The sequence below is a fragment of the Molossus molossus genome, unplaced genomic scaffold (genome assembly GCF_014108415.1).
Source record: "Molossus molossus isolate mMolMol1 unplaced genomic scaffold, mMolMol1.p scaffold_m16_p_7, whole genome shotgun sequence".
Classification (NCBI taxonomy): domain Eukaryota; kingdom Metazoa; phylum Chordata; class Mammalia; order Chiroptera; family Molossidae; genus Molossus; species Molossus molossus.
The window spans coordinates 92,812,724-92,833,081 of NW_023425401.1; the positions used below are offsets into that span (position 1 = coordinate 92,812,724).

At 37.5% G+C, this 20,358-nt stretch overlaps 1 protein-coding gene across 9 annotated transcripts in view; it reads left to right on the forward strand.

The window, feature by feature from the left end:
• The window catches only part of NRF1 (nuclear respiratory factor 1), a 137,490-nt gene that overhangs the window by 43,009 nt on the left and 74,123 nt on the right, over positions 1-20,358 (forward strand). For 5 of the 9 annotated variants that reach the window (XM_036246509.1, XM_036246507.1, XM_036246513.1 and 2 more), the window contains exons 2-3: positions 11,864-12,095; positions 18,502-18,616. In XM_036246509.1, the coding sequence (XP_036102402.1) occupies positions 11,873-12,095; positions 18,502-18,616 (338 nt within the window). In that variant the 5' untranslated portion in view covers positions 11,864-11,872. Of the gene's footprint in view, positions 1-4,900; positions 5,017-11,863; positions 12,096-18,501; positions 18,617-20,358 lie in introns of all 9 variants that reach the window. The other 4 variants (XM_036246514.1, XM_036246512.1, XM_036246511.1 and 1 more) reach the window with 2 other exon arrangements.

Here is a 20,358-nt window from a genome sequence, read left to right on the forward strand (position 1 = left end):
TTCACACATCCTTAAAAAGGTCCATAATTTGGAAAAGGTCAAGAACTACCATAGAGATCCTTATATGGTCAAAACTCCTAGTTTGTGATTTTATAAACCTTTTCCTTCCAATGTAAAAAGAAATCATGTGACTTTCCTATGCTTTACCTATCCTTTTATGTAGAATAATAATAATAATAATAATGATAACAACAACAGGTTACACGCAATCTGACACTCATATACCATTCATTTTAAGCCTTTGTACATGTATTACCTCATTTGATCCTCACAATAATTCTTAAGTAGGTTCTTATTCTTCCCATTTGAGTGATGATAAAACTAAAGCATAGAGGTCAAGTGGAACTATCTAAGGTGCTAGAGAGTGGCAGGGCAAGGATGTGAACCCAATGCTCTGACTCCCTGCTATAGATAGAAGTGAGGATAAACTTTTAAGCAGGTATGAGGTGAAATGGAGAGGAAAGTTTGCATACTCTGGTACACTTTGGAAATTAATACCCATTATTGATATTCAAGTATATATGCGGAGATCTTTGTAGTCTGCCAAGAACTTAGAGTGATAGCCCTGGCAGGGTGGCTCATTTGGTTGGAGCATCGTTCCATACTCTAAAAGGTTTCAGGTTTGATCCCTGGTCTGGGAAAATCAGGAGGAAACTGATCAATCTATCTCTCAAAATCAGTAAACAGTGAGGCTTTAAAAATATATATTTTTTTAATATATATATAAAAGAACTTAGAGTGAAAGATGAGGGTCAAAGTGCCATTGCTACCGTATACTCTTTGGTTTGGCCAAACACCTAACCTATTGGATTATATGACAACCCTGGCTGGTTTGGCCTAGCAGTTAGAGCGTTGGCCTGCAGACTGAAGGGTTGCAGGTTCAATTCCTGGTCAAGGGCATGTACCTGTGTTGCAGGTTCGATCCTCAGCCCCAGTTGGGGTTGTACGGGAGGCAACTGGTAGCTGTGTCTCTCTGACATCAGTGTTTCCCCCCCCCCCCCCCCCCCACTTCTACTCTATCTTAAAAAGAAAATCAGTGGAGCCCAGCCAGTGTTGCTCAGTGGATTGAGCATTGTCCCATGGACTGAGAGGTCCCGGTTCGATTCCCCATCAGGGCACATGCCCAGGTTGCAGGCTTGATCTCTGTAGGGGTCATGCAAGAGGCGGCCAATCAATGTATCTCTCTCACATGGATGTTTCTATCTCTTTCCCATCCTCTCTCTCAAAAAAATCAATAAAAACATACTTATAAAAAAAAAAAAAAAAGTGAATGGCACGGCTGGTGTGGTTCAGTAGAGTGTCAACCCATGCACCAAGAGGTCACTGATTCAATTCCTGGTCTTGGAATTCCAGGAATTGGTTGTGGGCCTGACCTTCCCAGTGGGGAGTAAGAAGGAGGCAGCTGATTGATAGATGTTTCTCTCATCAGTGTTTCTGTATTTCTCTCCCTCTCCCTTCCTCTCTCTAAAAAAATTCAATGAAAACATATTTTAAAAATCAATGGAAAAATATCCTCAGGTGAGGATTAACAACAACAAAAATAATAATTATATGACAAATATTTTTGTGACTGTTATTATTATAAAAAGACATTTATTGTATTACTGTAATGTCGATTTTGAGGTTTACTGGAATGTTAGACTTATTAAGTACTTAAAGAGTAAGTAAGATACACTCAAAGAAATAAACGTTTGTGTTTATAGCTCTACTTTTGTCTGTACCCTCTTCTTACTTCTAAGTGCCCCATTTCTCTTTTCATGAGGCATTTTATATTCTCTAACTTAGCCTCATTTTAATGTTTCATCAATCTTGGGATTTTGAATTTAACTTTTGTCAGTGTATGGAAACAGAAACACTAGCGATGGTCTTACAAAAATGTCTTTAGAATCACTTTATTGACAGTATAAGTGTCAATATATTTTATTGTATTGATTTATATAAGTCAATATAAAATTTTACTGCATACCAGTACTCCATGAATAATTTCTGATGAGGGAAATTTTTTTCTTCCCTTTGTATCAGCCAGAGCCTAGTAAACCATAGGAGGTTTTTCAGAGAATTTAATTCTGAGAATTGGTTACACAGGTGTTAGAGACTGAAAAAGCAAAAAAATAAACACTGGTGTAATCTGAATATTAATAACTTAGGAAGCAGCCACTACCCTTAGGGCTGTGGGAACAAAGGAGAAGAACCTAGAAGCTCAGAGGTAGGCCCCCACCCAGCTGGGAATCTGACCTCTGAGTGGGATGCCATGCAGCTAGTGCTCAGCTACCTGGGCAGAAGGGGCACAGCTGGAGTTGGGAGATGAAGCTGTTTCTGTTGCTGGAGCAACACTGATAGGAATGAAAACAGCAAGAAAATCCCTCCTCCCCTCCTCTTTTCATCTCGCACTGTTACCTGCCCTGGGTAAAATGCAACTGGAAGCTGGCAGGCAAGTTTGGTAAACAAGGTTAGCTGACCAAGCCCAGATCTGGGGGTACAGCAGTTCAGATCAAGTATAGAAAGAGACAAGAGCTGAATAGCCAACACAACCTTATAGGGAAATAGCAAGCTGTTATTTAGCCTGGATTTAGCTTTAGTAATTAAAGTATGCAACCAATTATCCCCAAGCATTTATTAAAGAGCAAATTATGATAGCTACTGTTCTTAGAAACTGTATAGATCCAAGCCCTGCCTTCAATGAGCTTACAATACTGTTTTCATAAAATGATTCACTCATCCTTAAATTATTATGAAGTTGTGTGGTAAAGCTTGTTTTTCTCATATATATTATGTAAAAGCATCATTATTAACTGGATTCTTGGGCTTTTATTAATATTGATTAATATTTATGAATTTTATCAACATATTTGAATGAAAAATAGTATGTGATTGAACCCATACAAAATTTTGTTATTTTCAGATGCTCCAAATTAGTAAGGTAGTCTTACTTAAGACAAAACTATTTCTTTTTTTTTTTAATCCTCACCCGAGGACATTTTTCCAATTTTTGTTCAGATAGAGTGGGAGGGAGAGAGAGGAAGAGAGAAACAGAAACATCAGCGTGAAAGGGACACGTCGAGTGGCTGCCTCCTGCATGACCCAACCAGGGCCGGGGACAAACTGCAACTGAGGTACGTGTCCCTAGCGGGAACCAAACCCAGGTCTCTCTGGACTGCAGGCCGACGCTCTAACCACTGAGCCAAACTGGCCAGGGCTTTCTTTTCTTTTTTAAAAAACAATTTTGGGGGGGGGGGTAGGAGGCAGGGTCATGATATGATATGTTCATTTTTTTTATTATTATTACAGTTTACATTAGTATTATTTTGTATTAGTTTCATGTGTACAGCATAGTGGTCAATCATACACTTCACAGAGTACTCCCTCGATCTTTCCAGTACCCACCTAACACTACACATAGTTATTAACTATATTCCCTATGCTGTACTTTACACCCCCATTGCTCTCCCTTCACCGTTTAAACCCAGTGCCCCAAACCCCCTCCCCTCTGGCAGCCATCAGTCTGTTCTCTGTATCTAAGTCTGTTTTAGTTTTGTTTGTTCATTTACTTAAGGAAAAAAATTATTTCTAAATTTGAACTGTGCTAGTCTCTTGGTCTTAGCATAAAAAAGGGACTTGATTAAAAATCAAAGTAATACATTCATATGATAAAAGATCAAAGAGAAGGACTTAGAATAAAAATTAATGGCCTTTTGCCACATTCTTCCTCTACTCCCTTCCTACTTTTTAAAATAAATTTACTTTAACTGTTTTTTATTATGGTTTATTTTGTTTATAGTATATCAAACAATAATTCCTACATTACTCTAATATGCCTATGCCATCTTTTTTATTTTTATTTTTATCAAACTTGGATACTTTTTTGCTTCCTTGTAAAAAGGATTACCTCACAATAATCTCTTCTTTTCCCCTCTATTTTTGATAGTTACATTGTAATACTAAGTTCTTTCATCTGCTCTTGATAGTATCTCCTGACCCTATCACTGTGAAAAGATAGGATAGTAATGCACCTAACCATTTGTCCACCTCTCCTACCTCCTCATTTCCCTCAGCCTTATCTTTGATTTTACATTGTCATGGTTCATGACTTTTATTGTTTTGTGTTCTATTTGATTTTGTGTATTTTTATCTGTTGTTGGAGTCCAAAAATGGAAAACATGAAACTGCATACATAAATGGCTTTTGCTTTGTAGAGGCCAGTGGTTTTGGGAGGAGGTGTTTTTTTTTCCCTCTTTCCTCTGCAAGGCAATATCACCTTTGGGCTATTTGAAAGAGAATATTTCTGGGACGGTCAAATGGGTTCTTCTTACTTTAAGCACCATATATTACTCAGAATTAAGCCATATTTTACCTTCTGTTTTCACTTTGACTTTCTTGTGCATTTGTTTTTTATTTTTCCTGCTTTGGTGAGATTTTGATTCATTACCCTCTGTCCCCCAAAAGTCAAATCCTATTTTTAACTTTTTTGAGAAAGTCTGTTCTGCTGGTTAGAATTTCTGTCCTAATTATAAAGTTTAGATTCTAGACATGTCTAAGAATGTAGGTTGAGCCTCTCTGTTTTTCTGTTTGGACAGTAGATACACTTTTGCTCTGAGACTTTCCCTTAGGCAGTTCTTACAGCTTTTCTTTTGATATGATAATGTTATTGATTAGACTAATACTTTCTTTTAGATTTAGTTATACCTTGATTAGATTTCCTGGCCTGCTTCTTCCTACTTTGATTTTTAAATTACCCTCTACATTTAATCTTGTCTATTATGTGTGGATTAGACTAAATTTAACTCTCTCTTGGACATTTAATCCAAATTTTAGTAGCTCCCCTGGTAATATGGACTTCAGCCACCAGAGTGCTGAGACAAAAACATCTGATTTTTCTCTGCTCTCTTCCATTATCTTTCAGTCCCACCCTTACTACCCTGAAATGGCAAAAGCAGACTCCTCTGTACCACAGTGCACCTCCCTTTATAGTTTATGTAATAAAGAAGAACCTTCAGATAAAGCACATGGCACCACCAGGTGATGATCTAGGCTAAGAAAGGGATTTTAGTAAAATTGTTACCATGTTATGTTATTGTTGGGGGGATTTTTTTTTTTTTTTTTGGTACATGCCCCTAGCAGGAACTGAACCCCGGGACTCTCTGGTCCGCAGGCCGACGCTCCAACCACTGAGCCAAACTGGCCAGGGCGGGAATTATTTTTTTTAAATGGAGTGTTGTCTAATCTGCTAACCATCACTGGCTCCAAGTGATAGATATGCCTTTTAAATTTGATCTGGTGTTTAGAGTTACAGATCATTACATGTTGCTGGTGCTTTTCTTTTGCTTTTCACATCTGTTCAGAGGAATCACTGTCAGGTCTATGCTCTCCATTTTGTACACTGTCATGAAATGATGCTGGAGATGTTGGTTTGCTGTAGTTTCCTTTTTCTGTGTCTAGGAGAACAGTATCGCAGTTGTTGGAGTTAATATAATAAAGAAGGGCTTTTTACCAAGACATGGAAACAGCTAAGTGTCCTTTGACCAATGATTGGACAAAGATATGGCACATTTATGAATGGCATACCACTCAGCCATAAAAAGGTGAAATATTGCCATTTGTGACAACATTTGATGGAACTTGAGGGTATCATCCTAAGTGAAATATGTCAGGAGGAAAAGGATAAGAACCATATGATTTCACTCATGTGAGCTATAAAACAAAAAGCAACAGCCCTGGCCGGTTTGGCTCAGCGGTTGGAGCGTCGGCCTGCAGTACAGAGACCCGGGTTCGGTTCCCGCTAAGGGCACGTACCTCTGTTGCGGTTTGTTGCCGGCCCTGGTTGGTCGTGCGGGTGGCAGCCACTCGATGTGTCCCTTCACGTCGATGTTTCTCTCTCTCTTCCTCTCTCTCCCTCCCGCTCTATCTGAACAAAAAATGGAAGAATGTCCTCGGGTGAGGATTAAAAAAAAACAAACAAAAAGCAACAAACAAGCAAAAAACTCATGGATACAGACAACAGTATGGTGGCGACCAGAGAGGAAGAGAGATTGGGGGAAGATGAATAGGGTAAAGAGGGTCAAATACATGGTGATGAAAGGTAACTAGACTTTGGGTGGTGAGCATACAGTTGAATATACAAATCTATTATCAGATTGTACACCTGAAACTTATATAATGTTATTAACCAATGTCATTTCAATAAATTTTTTTAAAGGGGTTTTTTTAAATGACTGACTCAAAATCTTTTACCCTCAATTAAAAAGAAAACAGAGCCCTGGCCAGTTTGGCTCAGCAGTTAGAGCGTCCGCCTGCGGTCCGGAGAGACCCGGGTTCGGTTCCCGCTAAGGGCATGTACCTCGGTTGCAGTTTGTCCCCGGCCCTGGTTGGTCGTGCGGGTGGCAGCCACTCGATGTGTCCCTTTCACATCGATGTTTCCCTCTCTCTCTCTTCCTCTCTCTCCCTCCCACTCTGTCTGTACAAAAAAAAAAAAAAAAAGAAAACAGAGATGGGTATCTAATTTAAAGGTGAAAGAAATTGAGGCCCAGCCCATGTGAGACTAGTCAGGTAAAAAGTTAAGAAGGATAGAATCATAAAGACATAGTAATTCTGGCATTATCATAATAATGTTGAGCATTTATGTGCCGGACACTGTGTCTTTATCTAGAAGATCTCATTTAACCCTCATATCCTTGTGAGTAAAGGAACTACCTTTTTCTTTTCATTAAAAAAATGTTGAAATTGAGTACTAGAGGTTAAATAACATCTAGGGGTTCTGGATATCTGGTAATAGTCTGTCCTGTGTTTTTTTTTTTAATTTTCTTTATTATTCATATTACCCGACATGTTTTCATCCATTAGCCGTTCCTATCAGTTTTGCTGTCCAGAGAACCTGGCCCCTTGTGGATGAGTGCTAAAAAGCATCACTGAAGATGGCTTGGAGAGGGTGGGCATGGTGATCTCTAGCGGTGTATGTATGTCAGTGATATCTGGCTTTAAGCAACCTATTTTATTTATTATTTTTTGAAAACATTGAAAGCATCATTGACAAGACCCATTCTGATTCAGAGAGGTCTGAAATGCCTTTGCCTTTGATTTCCTCAAGTGTGCTGAATAAAAATGGTTAGAGGGTTGAAGGATGGGATGGGGGGGAGAGAGGTAGAAAGATGAGGCCCTGGGCGAAATGACAAGCCTGTGAAGCAGACAGCCCTATTGATTTATGCAGTGAATTGCGTTCTGGAGAAAAGAATGAAATCCATTATGCCAAGTGCATTGCCTACAAATCTCTTTGAAAAGCAGTTAGATGCCATATAATCCCAAATCATTTAAAAACAATTTGAAATACCCAGAATTCTAAAATGCCCTAAGCAGTTCATCTCTTAGTCTAGAAGAACAGTGAAATGAGTGGAAAATATTTAATGCTGTCTTTCTCTCATATATTATGTTTAATTGTGTGACTTAAATAGTGTTGAATTGCATTTTAGATATGTACAAATCTGGGAGGTAGGATATATTCCCTTGAATAGTCTGAAACACACCAAACATAGGATATGGAAGAAATCTCTTAAATTTTTTTTTAATTTTGACCTAATTTCAGAATTTTAGAAAAGTTGCAAAAGTAGTATAAAGAACTATCAGTACCCAGATTTCCCAAATGTTAATATTTTACTATGTTTCCTTCTTTTCTGTCTATATTGAATACTTATTCTTGTACTAGGTACCTGTTCCAGAGCTCCATTTGAAGAAACAGGGGTGTGAGTTTGTGAAAGTATTAGGCCACATAGAACCACAAGGCTGGGAGATGACCTCAGGCAGAAAAGAAAGTATGGAAAGGAGTTTCAAAGGATAACTGATTATTAGATTCCTAATCTTTTTGGATTTGTGACATCCTTTTGATAATTAAATTGAATTTTATTTTGAACTATGGAATACTCCCTGAGATATTCACATAGTTACAAGAGTAAGAATCACTTGAGGTACAAGGATGGGTTAGGATATGTATTATAGTGGGGTGAGAATTAAAAAAGATCATTAAAAGTTAGAGCCCCTACCCCACCCGTGTGGCTCAGTGGATTGAGCACCAAGAGGTCACCAGTTGGTTTATTTCCTGGTCAGGGCATAGGATGGGCTGCGGGGCTTGATCCCCCAGTGGGGGGCGTGCAGGAGGCAGCCAGTTGATGTTTCTCTCCCTTTCCCTTCCTCACTCTCTAAAAAATAAATAAAAACTTATTTTTATAAAAGGTTAGAGCCCCACCCCACCCCGAAAAGATTGGAAACAGCACAGGATTATAAAACAGAAATCAAGGACCTTAGAAAAGTAAAAAGGTGGGCAGCTACATGGAAATAGTTGACCTAAAGAAGTAAGACATCAGGACGAGGCTTAAGAAAGCAATTATTCAGAGAAACAGAGGATTTTAGAAGTCCTCAAAGAAGGAAAAGAGAAACTTAATAATATAGTAGAAAAAAAATTGAGAAAAGAATTTTGCATAAATAGATAATCCTGTTTTTACTTGTAGCCACATAGGTCAGATTTCTGTATCTGTATGGCTGCCTTTTTGTGGGGTAAACTCTGAGTATGTATGCATTCTCTTTCATAGAAAGAGCAGAAGTTTCTCATTTTAACGACATGCAGCTTGTCAGTTATTTCTTTTCATGGATCATGCCTTTGGTATTATATCTGAAATATTGTTGCCATACCCATGGTCATCTAGATTGTCTCTTATGTTATCTTCTAGGAGTTTTGTGTTTTACATTTAGGTCTATGATCTGTTTTGAGTTACTTTTTAAAGAGTTTCAAGTCTGTATCTAGATTCATTTTTTTGGCATGTGGATGTCCAGTTATTCTGTCACCATTTGTTAAAGAAACTGTCTTTGCTCCATTATATTGCCTTTGCTTCTTTGTCAAATATCAGTTGATTGTATGTATGGAGTTCTATACCTGTACTCTCTATTCTGTTCCATTGATCTGTTTATCTGTTCTTTCACCAATACCACACTGCTTTGATTACTGTAGCTTTATAGTAAGTCTTAAAGTCAAGTAGTGTCAGTCTTTCGACTTGTTCTTCTCTTTCAATAGTGTGTTAGATATTCAGGGTCTTTTGCCTCTCCATATAAAATTTTGAATCATTTTGTCAGTGTCCATAAAATAACTTGCCCAGATTTTGATTGGGATTGCATGGAATCTATAGATCAAGTTAGAACATCTTGATAGTGTTGAATCTTCCTAACATGAACATGGAATAGATCTGTTTATTTCTTCTTTTATTTCTTTCATCAGGGTTTTATAGTTTTTTTGTTTTTCAAATAGGTTTTGTTCCTATTTTGTTAGATTAATACTAAGTATTTCATTTTTGGTTGCTAATGTAAATGGTGTTTTTAATTTCAAATTTTATTTGTTCATTGCTGGTATATAGGAATTGATTTTTAAATATGAACTTTGTATCCTGCAACATTGCTGTAATCACTTACTAGTTTCAGAAGGGTTTTTTTGTTGTTGATTCTTTTGGATTTCCTACGTAGACAATCGTGTCATCTTGAACAAAGGAGTTTTTTCCCCCTTTCCAGTCAGAATACTTTATCTTTTCTTTCTTTCTTTCTTTTAAAAAAATTTTTTATTATTGATTTTTAAGGGAGAGAGAAGCATCGATGTGAGAAAGAAATATCAATGGGCTGCCTCCTGCACGTCCCCCACTGGGAATCCACCCGCAACCCGGGCATATGCCCTGACTGGGAATCAAACCAGGATGTCTCAGTCCATGGGATGATGTTCAATCCACTGAGCCACACCGGCCGGGCTTTCTTTTTTATATCCTCACCAGAGGATATTTTTCTATTGATTTTTAGATAGGCTGGGAAGTGGGGCAAGGGAGGGGGGGAAGAGAGAGAGAGAGAGACCTCAATTGGTTATCTCCCGCATGACCCCAACCAGGCTGGGGATTGAACCTGCAACCAAGGTACCTGCCCTTGACTGGTAATCAAACCAGAGACTTCGGTCTGTAGGCCAACACTCTAACCACTGAGGCAAATCTGGCAGGACAGTATACTTTTTCTTTCTTTTTTCTTTTTTGGTCTTACTGCTTTAGCTAGGACTTCCAGTACAGTGTTGGAAAGGAGTGATAAATGGAGACATCCTTGTATTATTCCTGATCTTAGCAGGAAAGCTTCTGTAGTAGTCCCTACTTATCCACAGTTTTACTCTCATCTATTTCATTTATCCACAGTCAGTCGTCATAGCCCAGTGATCCAGGATCATCCAAAATATGATGATCTTCCTTCTGATGTATCATCAGAAGGTCAATAGTAGCTAATGTCACAATGCCTACAATCTTTTACTGTTCCTTATTTATAAATTATAGGAATAAACATACTATATATAGGGTTTAGTACTCCCCGTGGTATCCCTTGGGGGTCTTGGGATGTATCCTCCACAGATAAGGCGGCACTACTGTAGTTTCTCACCATTAAGTGTAATGTTATCTGTAGATTTTTTGTTTTATCAAGTTGAGGAAGTTTCCCTCTATTCCTAGTTCGCATTTATTCCTTTTTAAGTTTGAATAAATGTTCATATTTTGTATAGCCATCCATCAGTGGATAGTTGGGTTGCTTCCGCCTTTTGGCTTTTGTGAGGACTGCTGCTATGAACATGGGTGTGTATAAATATTAAGACTGCTTTCAGTTTTTTTGGATGTAGTCCCAAAAGTGAAATTGCTGGGTCATATGGTAATTATTTTAAGTTTTTTGAGGAACCAATATGTTTATATACAGGTATGTTTACTGCGCTGATGTTTATAATAATAAAAATTTGGAAGCAGCAGTCTTGCTCTGTATCAGTTAGGTGATTGGTTGCATAATTAGGGCACATCCATACAGTAAACATTCTGCAGCTATTTAGAAAGATCTCATAGATCAGTATGCTTTGACATGTCAGATGTCCAGATATATTACAGTAAGAAAAAAGCAAACTACAGAATAATATGTGTAATGTGGGTCTGTTTTTCTTTTAAATGATATGTATGTATGTATGCATGTATGGATGCTTCAGAAAACTTTTGTAAAGGTAATACACTTCTCTACAGTTGTTGGGGGAAGAGGGAACAGAACAGTGCAGTAGAAGAGCAAACTTTTATCTTACCACTTGATAAATTACTGTATCATTTTAGGGTTTACAAGAAGCACAGTTTTATAAACAGAAAACCTAATTTGAATGATTGCAGTTTTGGGAGGAAAATGTTTGATTCCCATTTGTCTATGAAAATGTTAAATATTTCATTTACTTACTAAATGTTTTTATGTCTACAATGTCAAATGCCAAGTCACTGGGATCTTTTAAATATCTTTTTTTGTTATATTTAAATGTCTTTTACTGTTATGTGTAATATCAGGGTATTTATTGTTTTGTGACCTCAGGTATAAAATTAGCACAGTGAATTTCTGTCAAATTTTTTATATAAGGCCCTGGCCAGTTTGGCTCAGTGGTTAGAATGTCAGCCCATGGACCAAAGAGTGGCGGGTTTGATTCTGGTCAAGGGCATGTGCCTTGGTTGTGGTTTGGTCCCTGGCCCTGGTCGAGGTCATGCGGGAGGCACCCAGTCAATGTGTCTCTCTCACATCTCTCTCTGGTTCTTTCTCTCTCCCCCCTTTTCCTACTCTGTCTGAAAATAAATGGGAAAATGTCGTGGGGTGAGGATTTTTTTTTTTTTATTAAAAAATAAAAGATTTTATATAAGGAATATATTCTATAATTTTGAGGTCATATTTGAATGGTGCTTCCCATTTCCTGTGACTTGGTGTGGTGAGGTACATAGTGAAATCAAAGGTTTCCCCTGCTCGTGAGAAAAATATCTCTTATTTTAAGCATTGTGTTACATTACACACTTTTTTCTGACAGTAGATCTTCATGGAGGAACACGGAGTGACCCAAACTGAACACATGGCTACCATAGAAGCCCATGCAGTGGCCCAACAAGTACAACAGGTCCATGTGGCTACCTACACTGAACACAGTATGCTGAGTGCTGATGAAGATTCGCCTTCCTCTCCAGAGGACACCTCTTATGATGACTCAGACATACTCAACTCCACAGCGGCTGATGAGGTAACAGCCCATCTGGCTGCTGCAGGTAATGTTTATATTGAAAGCTCTTTATTTCTTGCTTAACTATGGTACCCTGCATATCTGGAAAAGCCTAGTATGTAGGCACTCTCACATTTATCCTCATATCACATGTTCACAATTTTGTTTTAAGCCTTGGATTTTCAACTTATACCTGTGTATAGTGAGATGTAAGTCCTAGGATCACACACTATTAGTGAAATGACTTAGTTTTGTTATTTCATCCATTCTAACGATTTTTAGACTTTGAACTGAGGCATTTAGTCCATTTACATTAAATGTAATCACTGATATATTAGGTTTAAATTTCTCATGTTTACTATATGCTTTCTTTATCTCACTTGTTCTGTGTTTGCTTTTCTGTCATGTTTCCTTTGGGAATAATTGAAAGTTTTCATTTTTTTCTTGTTGGTTTGGAAGTTATATATACTTTTGCTATTAGTGCTACTACTAGCAATTATAACATACATTCTTTACTCATGTCAAAGTATTATGTAGTTGATACTTTTGTTTTCTTTAGGGATAATGCAAGTTTCTTAGAACACTTGCATTGGTTTCTTTTAAATTATTATTGAATTTATTGGGGTGACATTGGTTAATAAAATTATATAAATTTCAGCTGTACAATTCTATAGTACATTATCTATATATTATATGTTTATCACCCAAAGTCAAGTCTTCTTTGTCACCATTTATTCCCCCTTTACCCTCTTCTACCTCCCCTCACCCACCTCTTTCCCTCTGGTAATCACTATACTGTTGTCTGTGTTTATGAGCTGTTTTGTTTGTTTCTTGGGTTTTTTTGCTTGATCCCTTCACCTTTTTCATCCAGCCCACTCCCCCCTCCCCCAACAGCTGCCAATCTGTTTTCTGTATCTATGAGTCTGTTTCTGTTTGGTTTGTTTATTTTGTTCATTAAATTACACATATAAGTGAAGTCATATGGTATTTGTATTCCTCTGACTGGCTTAATTTCACTTAGCATAATACCTTCCAAGTCCATCCATGCTGTTGTAAAACATATGATTTTCTTCTCTTCCTCTTCCTCCTCCTCCTTCTTCTTCTTCTTTTTTACAGTTGAGTAGTATTCTGTTGTGTAAATATGCCACAGCTTTTTTTCTTAATTGGTTTTTAGAGAGAGAAGAAGGGAGAGAGAGAGAAACATCAATGTGTGAGAAAAGCAGCAATTGGCTGCCTTCTGCACAGCCCCTACGGGGATTGACCCTGAAGCCCAGACATGTGCTGTAATCAGATCGAACCAGCAACCCTTTTGGTGCATGGAAAGATGCCCCACCAACTGAGCCATACTGACCAGCACTGCCACAACTTTTTTATCCACTCATCTAGTCATGGGCACTTGGGCTGCTTCCAAATCTTGACTATAGGGGTGCATATATTCTTTTGAATGAGTGTTTTGGGTTTCTTCAGATATATACCCAGAAGTGGAATAACTGGGTCATAAGGCAGATCCAATTTCGATTTTTTTGAGAAAACTCCATACTGCTTTCCACAGTGGCTGCACCAGTCAGCAGTCCCACCAACAGTGCAGGAGGGTTTCCTTTTCTGTGCGTTCTTGCCAACACTTGTTTTTTTTGTTTGTTTGTTTTTGTTTTTTATCCTTACCCGAGGATATTTTTCCATTTTTTGTACAGATAGAGTGGGAGGGAGAGAGAGGAAGGGAGAGAGAGAGAGAAACATCGACGTGAAGGGACACATCGAGTGGCTGCCACCCGCACGACCAACCAGGGCCGGGGACAAACTGCAACCGAAGTACGTGCCCTTAGCGGGAACCGAACCTGGGTCTCTCCGGACCACAGGCCGACGCTCTAACCACTGAGCCAAACTGGCCAGGGCGGATTGTTTGTTTTTTGATGTTGAATTTTATAATTCCTTGTAAATTTTGGCTGTTACCCCTAATTGGATGTATCATTGGCAAATATCTTCTCCCATTCGCTAGGTTGACCTTTTTTTTTTTTTTTCTTTTTTTTTTCTTTATTGATTTTTAGCGAGAGAGACAGAAACATTCGTGAGAGAGAACATTGATCGGCCATCTCCTGCATGCCCCCCACTGGGGATCAGGTTCACAACCTGGGCATGTGCCCTGACCAGGAATCGAACCGGCGACCTCTTGGTGCATGGGTTGACATTCAACCACTGGGCCACTAGGTTGTCTTTTCATTTTGTTGATGATTTTCTTTGCTGTGCAAAAACTTTTTAGTTTGATATAGCCCCATTTGTTTCTTTCCTCTTTTTTCCCTCTTGGCCAAGGAGACACATCACAAAAAATATTGCTGTGAGAAATGTCTGAGATTTTACTGCCTAGGTTTTCTTCTAGAAGTTTTATGGTTTCAAGCCTGACATTTAAGTCTTGAATCCATTTTGAGTTTATTTTTGTGTATGGTGTGAGAAGGTGGTCTAATTTAATTCTTTTGCACCTATCTATTCTATTTTCCCAACACCATTTACTATCTTTACCCCTTTGTATGTTCTGGCCTCCTTTGTCAAATATAAAGGCATGGGTTTATTTCTGGGCTCCCTATTCTGTTCCATTGATCTGTGTCTATTTTTATGCCAGTACCATGCTGTTTTTATTACTGTGGCCTCGTAGTATATAGTTTGATATCAGGTAGTATGATACTTCCCACTTTGTTCTTCTTCCTCAAGATTGCCGTGGCTATTGGGGGTCTTTTGTGGTATCATATAAATTTTTGAAATATTTGTTCTAGTTCTATGAAGATGCTATTGTTATCTTGATAGGAATTGTGTTGAACCTATAGATTGCTTTGAATAGTATGGACATTTTAATGATGTTAATTCTTCCTGTCCATGTACATGGTATATGCTTCTACTTATTTGTATATGCTTCAATTTCTTTCTTCAGTGTCTTATAATTTTCCAGGGACAGGTCTTTTACATCCTTGGTTAAGTTTATTCCTAGGTTTGTTTTTTGGTTTTTTTGAAGCAGTTGTGAATGGGATTGTTTTCTTAGTTTTCCTTTCTGATAATTTATTATTGGTGCATACAAATACAACTGATTTCTGGACATTTATTCTATATCCTGCTACTTGACTGAATTCATTTATCAGTTCTAGTAGTTTTTTGGTGGAATCTTCAGGGTTCTATATATGTAGTATCATGTCACCTGCAAATAATGACAGGTTTGTTTCTTCCTTTCCAATTTGGATGTTTTTTTATTTCTTCTTCTTGTCTGATTGCTGTGGCTAGGACTTCCAGCACTATGTTGAATAAGAATGATAATTGCAGACATCCCTGTCTTATTCCTGATCTTAAGGGAAATGCTTGTAGTTCTTGCCCATTGAGTATGTTGTTGGCTCTGAGTTTGTCATATATGGCCTTACATTGAGGTATGTTCCCTCTATTCCCACTTTGCTTAGAGTTTTTATCATAAATGGGTGCTGGGTTTTATCAAATGCATCTATTGATATGATCATGTGATTTTTATTCTTTTTTTTTATTTTTTATGTGGTATATCATGTTTATTGATTTGTACTTATTGTACCAATCTTGCATCCCCAGAATAAAGCCCACTTGATCATGGTGAATGATTTATTTAATGTATTGTTGGATCCAGTTTGTTTTGTTGAGGATTTTAGCATCTATGTTCATCAGGGATATTGGCCTATAATTTTCTTTCTTTGTAGAAGTAATTTTAGGTTCTAGAATAATATTATCATCCTCTAAAGAGGATATTTTGTTTGCTTCTGCCAGATGCCTGAGGGCACTAGCAATCCTGGATCATTTTAATTCAATTTAAGGTTTTAAGATTTTTCTGGGCCACTAAATGACTCTGGGCTATATTTTGTACCATTTTCTTTGTTATTTACATTGTATATTTAGCATTATGTGGAATATCCTAAACCATGCCTGGGTGCATCTAATACTGTATTGATCTTAGAAGATATATAGTAAAAACTGAAGAGGAAATCAATGATCAGAAATAGCCAAAATACGCCCTGGCTGGTTTGGCTCAGCGGTTAGAGCATCAGCCTGCGGTCCCGAGAAATAGCCAAAATACGACATCTTTTTAGTTTATGCTGTATGTAAGGGAAGACAGATGTAATGAAAAGTAACCTTTTTACTATCAGTTATGATCTATTGTATATTTCTGGAACGGTGAATTTAAAAATAAGGCTTAGTATCAAAACACATGAAATATTTGTAAAATGCATTTTTGAACTTTTTGTACTTCCCAGAAGAGGGCATCCTAACACAGTGAATCCAGGTCAGTTTCTTTACTAGGAAGGAAGATGCTTTTGAGACATAGTTTTATTGTATTACCGTACTGTGTTGTCATAGTGTTAAGATTAGGTAAGAACTTTAATTTAACCCTTTTATGTGACAGATATGGAAACTGGGGTTCAGCTGGTGGAAGTGATTTACGACTTAATCATTCAACAATATTGAGGAATTACTTACTATACACTCTGTATTACTATACAGAGATACTATGAATAAGACCTAAAGGTGTTTACAGACCAGTGGTGGGGAGAAGGTTATATATAATAAAGTAAAATATTTTCAGAAAGCACTGAGTGCTCTGAAGAAAATAATGAAGTAAGGTAAATGAAGAGGAAAGGGTAGTAGGTAGCTGCTTTTTCTAATCCTGTTTCCTTCCCTCCCTCCACTGAGGTAACCCCTATTCAAATTGTTCATTAATTTACATTCCTGTAAGCAGTGTGCTAGAGTGCCTGTGGATAAATTGGAACTCTTGTATGCTCTTGGTGAGAATATAAAATGGTACAACTTCTATGGAAAACAATATGAAGGGTTCTCAAAAAATAAAGAATAGAACTACCATGTGATCCAGCAATGCTGTCTCTGGACATTTATTCAAAAGAATTGAAATCAGTATGTTGTAGAGGTATTTGTGCTCTCATGTTTATTACCGCATATTCACAATAGCCAAGGTGTGGAAATAACCTTAATGTTTATTGATATATGAATGGATAAAGAAAATGTCACACACACACAAGAATATTATTCAGCTTTGAAAAGGGAAATTCTTTCTTATGAGACAACGTGGATAAACCTTGTGGGCATCATGCTAAGTGAAACAAGCCAGTTACAGACAGACAGATATTACTTGATTCCACTTATATGAGGTATCTAAACTAGTCAGATTCACAGATGCAGAGAATAGAATGGTGGGTGCCAGGGCTGGGGAGTGGAGTTGCTATTCAATAAATGTAATGTTTCAGTTATGCAAGATGAGTAGGTTCTAGGGATCTGTTGTACAATATTGTGCCTATGTTTAACAGTACTGTATCATACACTTAAAAATGTGTTAAGACAGTAGATCTCATGTTAAGTTTTCTTACCACAATTTAAAAAAATAAAATATTGGAAAAAATGTATCATTAAGATTTTTTTCCCTCTTCCAGCTGTTTATGATGAAAAGTAGGGTAAAAAGCATTTGTTTTGACTTGCTTTGGGACTCTTTTAGAAGAGTTTATTCAAGTTAGACTTAGACTACTAAACAATATGTAGAGAGGCTCATCAAGATTTTAATTGAGCTACTTAGAACATATATAAGATATATGCCAGTATAAATGTGAAGGATTAAATTTAATTTTTATTTAAGCCTTTTATGGGATTCACAAATAAGGATAATAAAGGTGGATCATCTGTTTAAAAAAGAAAACAAATAGGAATGCCTTTGACATGTTGAGATTTCATGAATCAGAGACTCCAGTAGTTCCTGATGGCCTACCCTTTGTTTTAGTCATTAGCAGACCAATTTTTATTAACATTGTTTCCCTAAAGTGGGACAGGTCTTATCTCTTTCCTGCCAGGATGTTTTCATCATTTTGACCTTGTGGTCAACAACTCCATTTGGGGCACAATTTTCTGATAAACAAGAAAATGTTTTCTAATTCAGTTGATACTCGTCCAGATACTCCTCTTATAGGTGTTGTTGTTGGAATTCCAAGTATGAGTGATTATCTCCAACTTCCTTACCTTGTCCCATGTCTTGGGGTAATGGAAAGAGGGGCAGAGGAATAGAAATGAAATTTGAAGTCTGTACTTTTTTTGTTTTGGCAAGCTTATTCTCAGTGCTGCAATTTCATCTAGCACCTCTGAGAGTATTTCCTTAACAGTATGGACATGATGGCAAAACAAAACAAAACAAAAAACATCAGGTAAAATTCAAGCCTGTGTGTGGTGGGGAGGTACGTCCTTCACTTTTTTGAAAGATTCCTTTTTAAGTTTTATTGGTAAATTAAAATATTCATGTTGAACAATGGTGAAATATATTGATAATATCAGGATCATTTTATGTTTATAAATAACATACTAGGAAATAAATGCTACCTTTTTGTATCTTTAATTGTGTTCTGTCTTGTACAGTTAATAGACTCTGCATAATCTCAGCACATACGTTGTTATTTTAGGTCCTGTGGGAATGGCTGCTGCTGCTGCTGTGGCAACAGGAAAGAAACGGAAACGGCCTCATGTGTTTGAGTCTAATCCATCTATCCGGAAGAGACAGCAAACACGCTTGCTTCGGTGAGGGCGTTTTTATCCATATTGTTGCTATTTCTCAAGTATTTCATGGTGTAGATGACATAGTTAGAACATACATTATTAGGTTCACCAAAGATACCAAGTTAGATCCCTTGATGACAGAATTAGACTCTAAATTACTCTTACAAAATTAAATAAATTAAACTAGAAATATGATTAACAGATGTATAACATCACATTAATTAATTCAGAGAAAATCTATATGCCACATATTGTTCTAGGCCTTGGGAATATAATAGTGATCAAAACAAATTCCATTAAAGAGCTTGTATTCTAATGAAGGGAGAAAGAAAATAAACACATATGTAGTATGTCAGATGATAGTAACTGCTATGGAAGAAAATAAAGTGGAGTAAGTAAAAATAAAGGTTGGGGAATTAGGAGGAATATAGTAATTTCTCTTATTTTAAAGGGATGGTCTGAGAAATGCCTTTGATAAGACAGCCTTTGAACAGAGACCTGAAGTCAGTGAAAAGGCAACTGTCTTGATGTCTAGGGGAAGAGCTTTCCCCCTAGGGAAATAGGGAATAGCAAGAGGAAAGGTACAGAAGTGGGAAGGAACATGAAAGTCATGTTTGAGGATTAGTTAGAGGGAGAATGAGAGGTGATATGGTCAATAGTAGCAGAGAACCACATCATGCGGTCTTTTGGTCCAATATAGGGGCTGTGATTCTTGCTCTAGGTGAGGTGGGAAGTCAATGAAGGCATTTTGACCAGACCAATGACATTATCTGACTTATGTTTTAAAAGGATCACTTAGGCTACTACTGTATTGACAGTAACCTCTGGAAGTATAAGAATGGAAACAAGGAGAACAATGAGGAAGTTAATATAGTAATCCAGGCCAGAAATAACAGTGTCTAAAACCAATGTAGCAGCAGCAAAGGTGGTAAGAGGTAGTCAGGTTCTGGTTGTATTTCGAAAGTCAACGCCAGCGTGCTTCATTGATGGATTGGATGTGGGATGTGAGAGGAAAAAAAGGACTGAAGGGTGACCACAAGGTTTTTGGTCTGATAACTGGAAGGATTGAGATGACACTTGCTGGAAGAGGAGCAGGTATGGAATTGAGGGCAGAATCAGGAATTTGGTTTTGGTTAAGTTTATGATACCTCTTAACCATTAAATAGAGATACAGAATAAGCAGTTGGATATATGACTGGAATTCAAAAGAGAGATCTTAGCCCTACCCTGTGTGTCTCAGTTGGTTGGGCATTATCCCATGCACCTAAAGGTTGCCGGTTTGATTCCTAGTCAGGACACATGCCCAATTTGCAGGCTTGATCCCTGGTAGGGGGTGTGCAGGAGACATCCGATCAATGTTCCACTCTCACATGGATGTTGCGCTCTCCCTCTCCCTTCCCCTCTCTAAAAATCAATAATAATATTTTTTTAAAAGGCGAGAGAGATCTTAGCCAAAGACATAAGCTATATAGGTAGTATTTAGAACTATGAGACAGAAAGAGATCACCTAGGGAGTGAGTGTGGACTTAGGCCTGAAGCACTCTACCCTTTAGAGGTTGGAGAGATGAAAGGAACTAGCAAAGGAGTCTAAGAAGCAACCAGTGTATCAGGAGGAAAACCAAGAGAGTAGTATCCTGGAAACCAAGTGCAAAAAGTGTTTTAAGAAAGAGGGCATGTGATCAGCTCTTTCAGATGCTGCTTACAGGTTGAATAAGATGCAAATTGACTTTTAGATTCAGCAAAAAGGAGGTTATGATTGAACT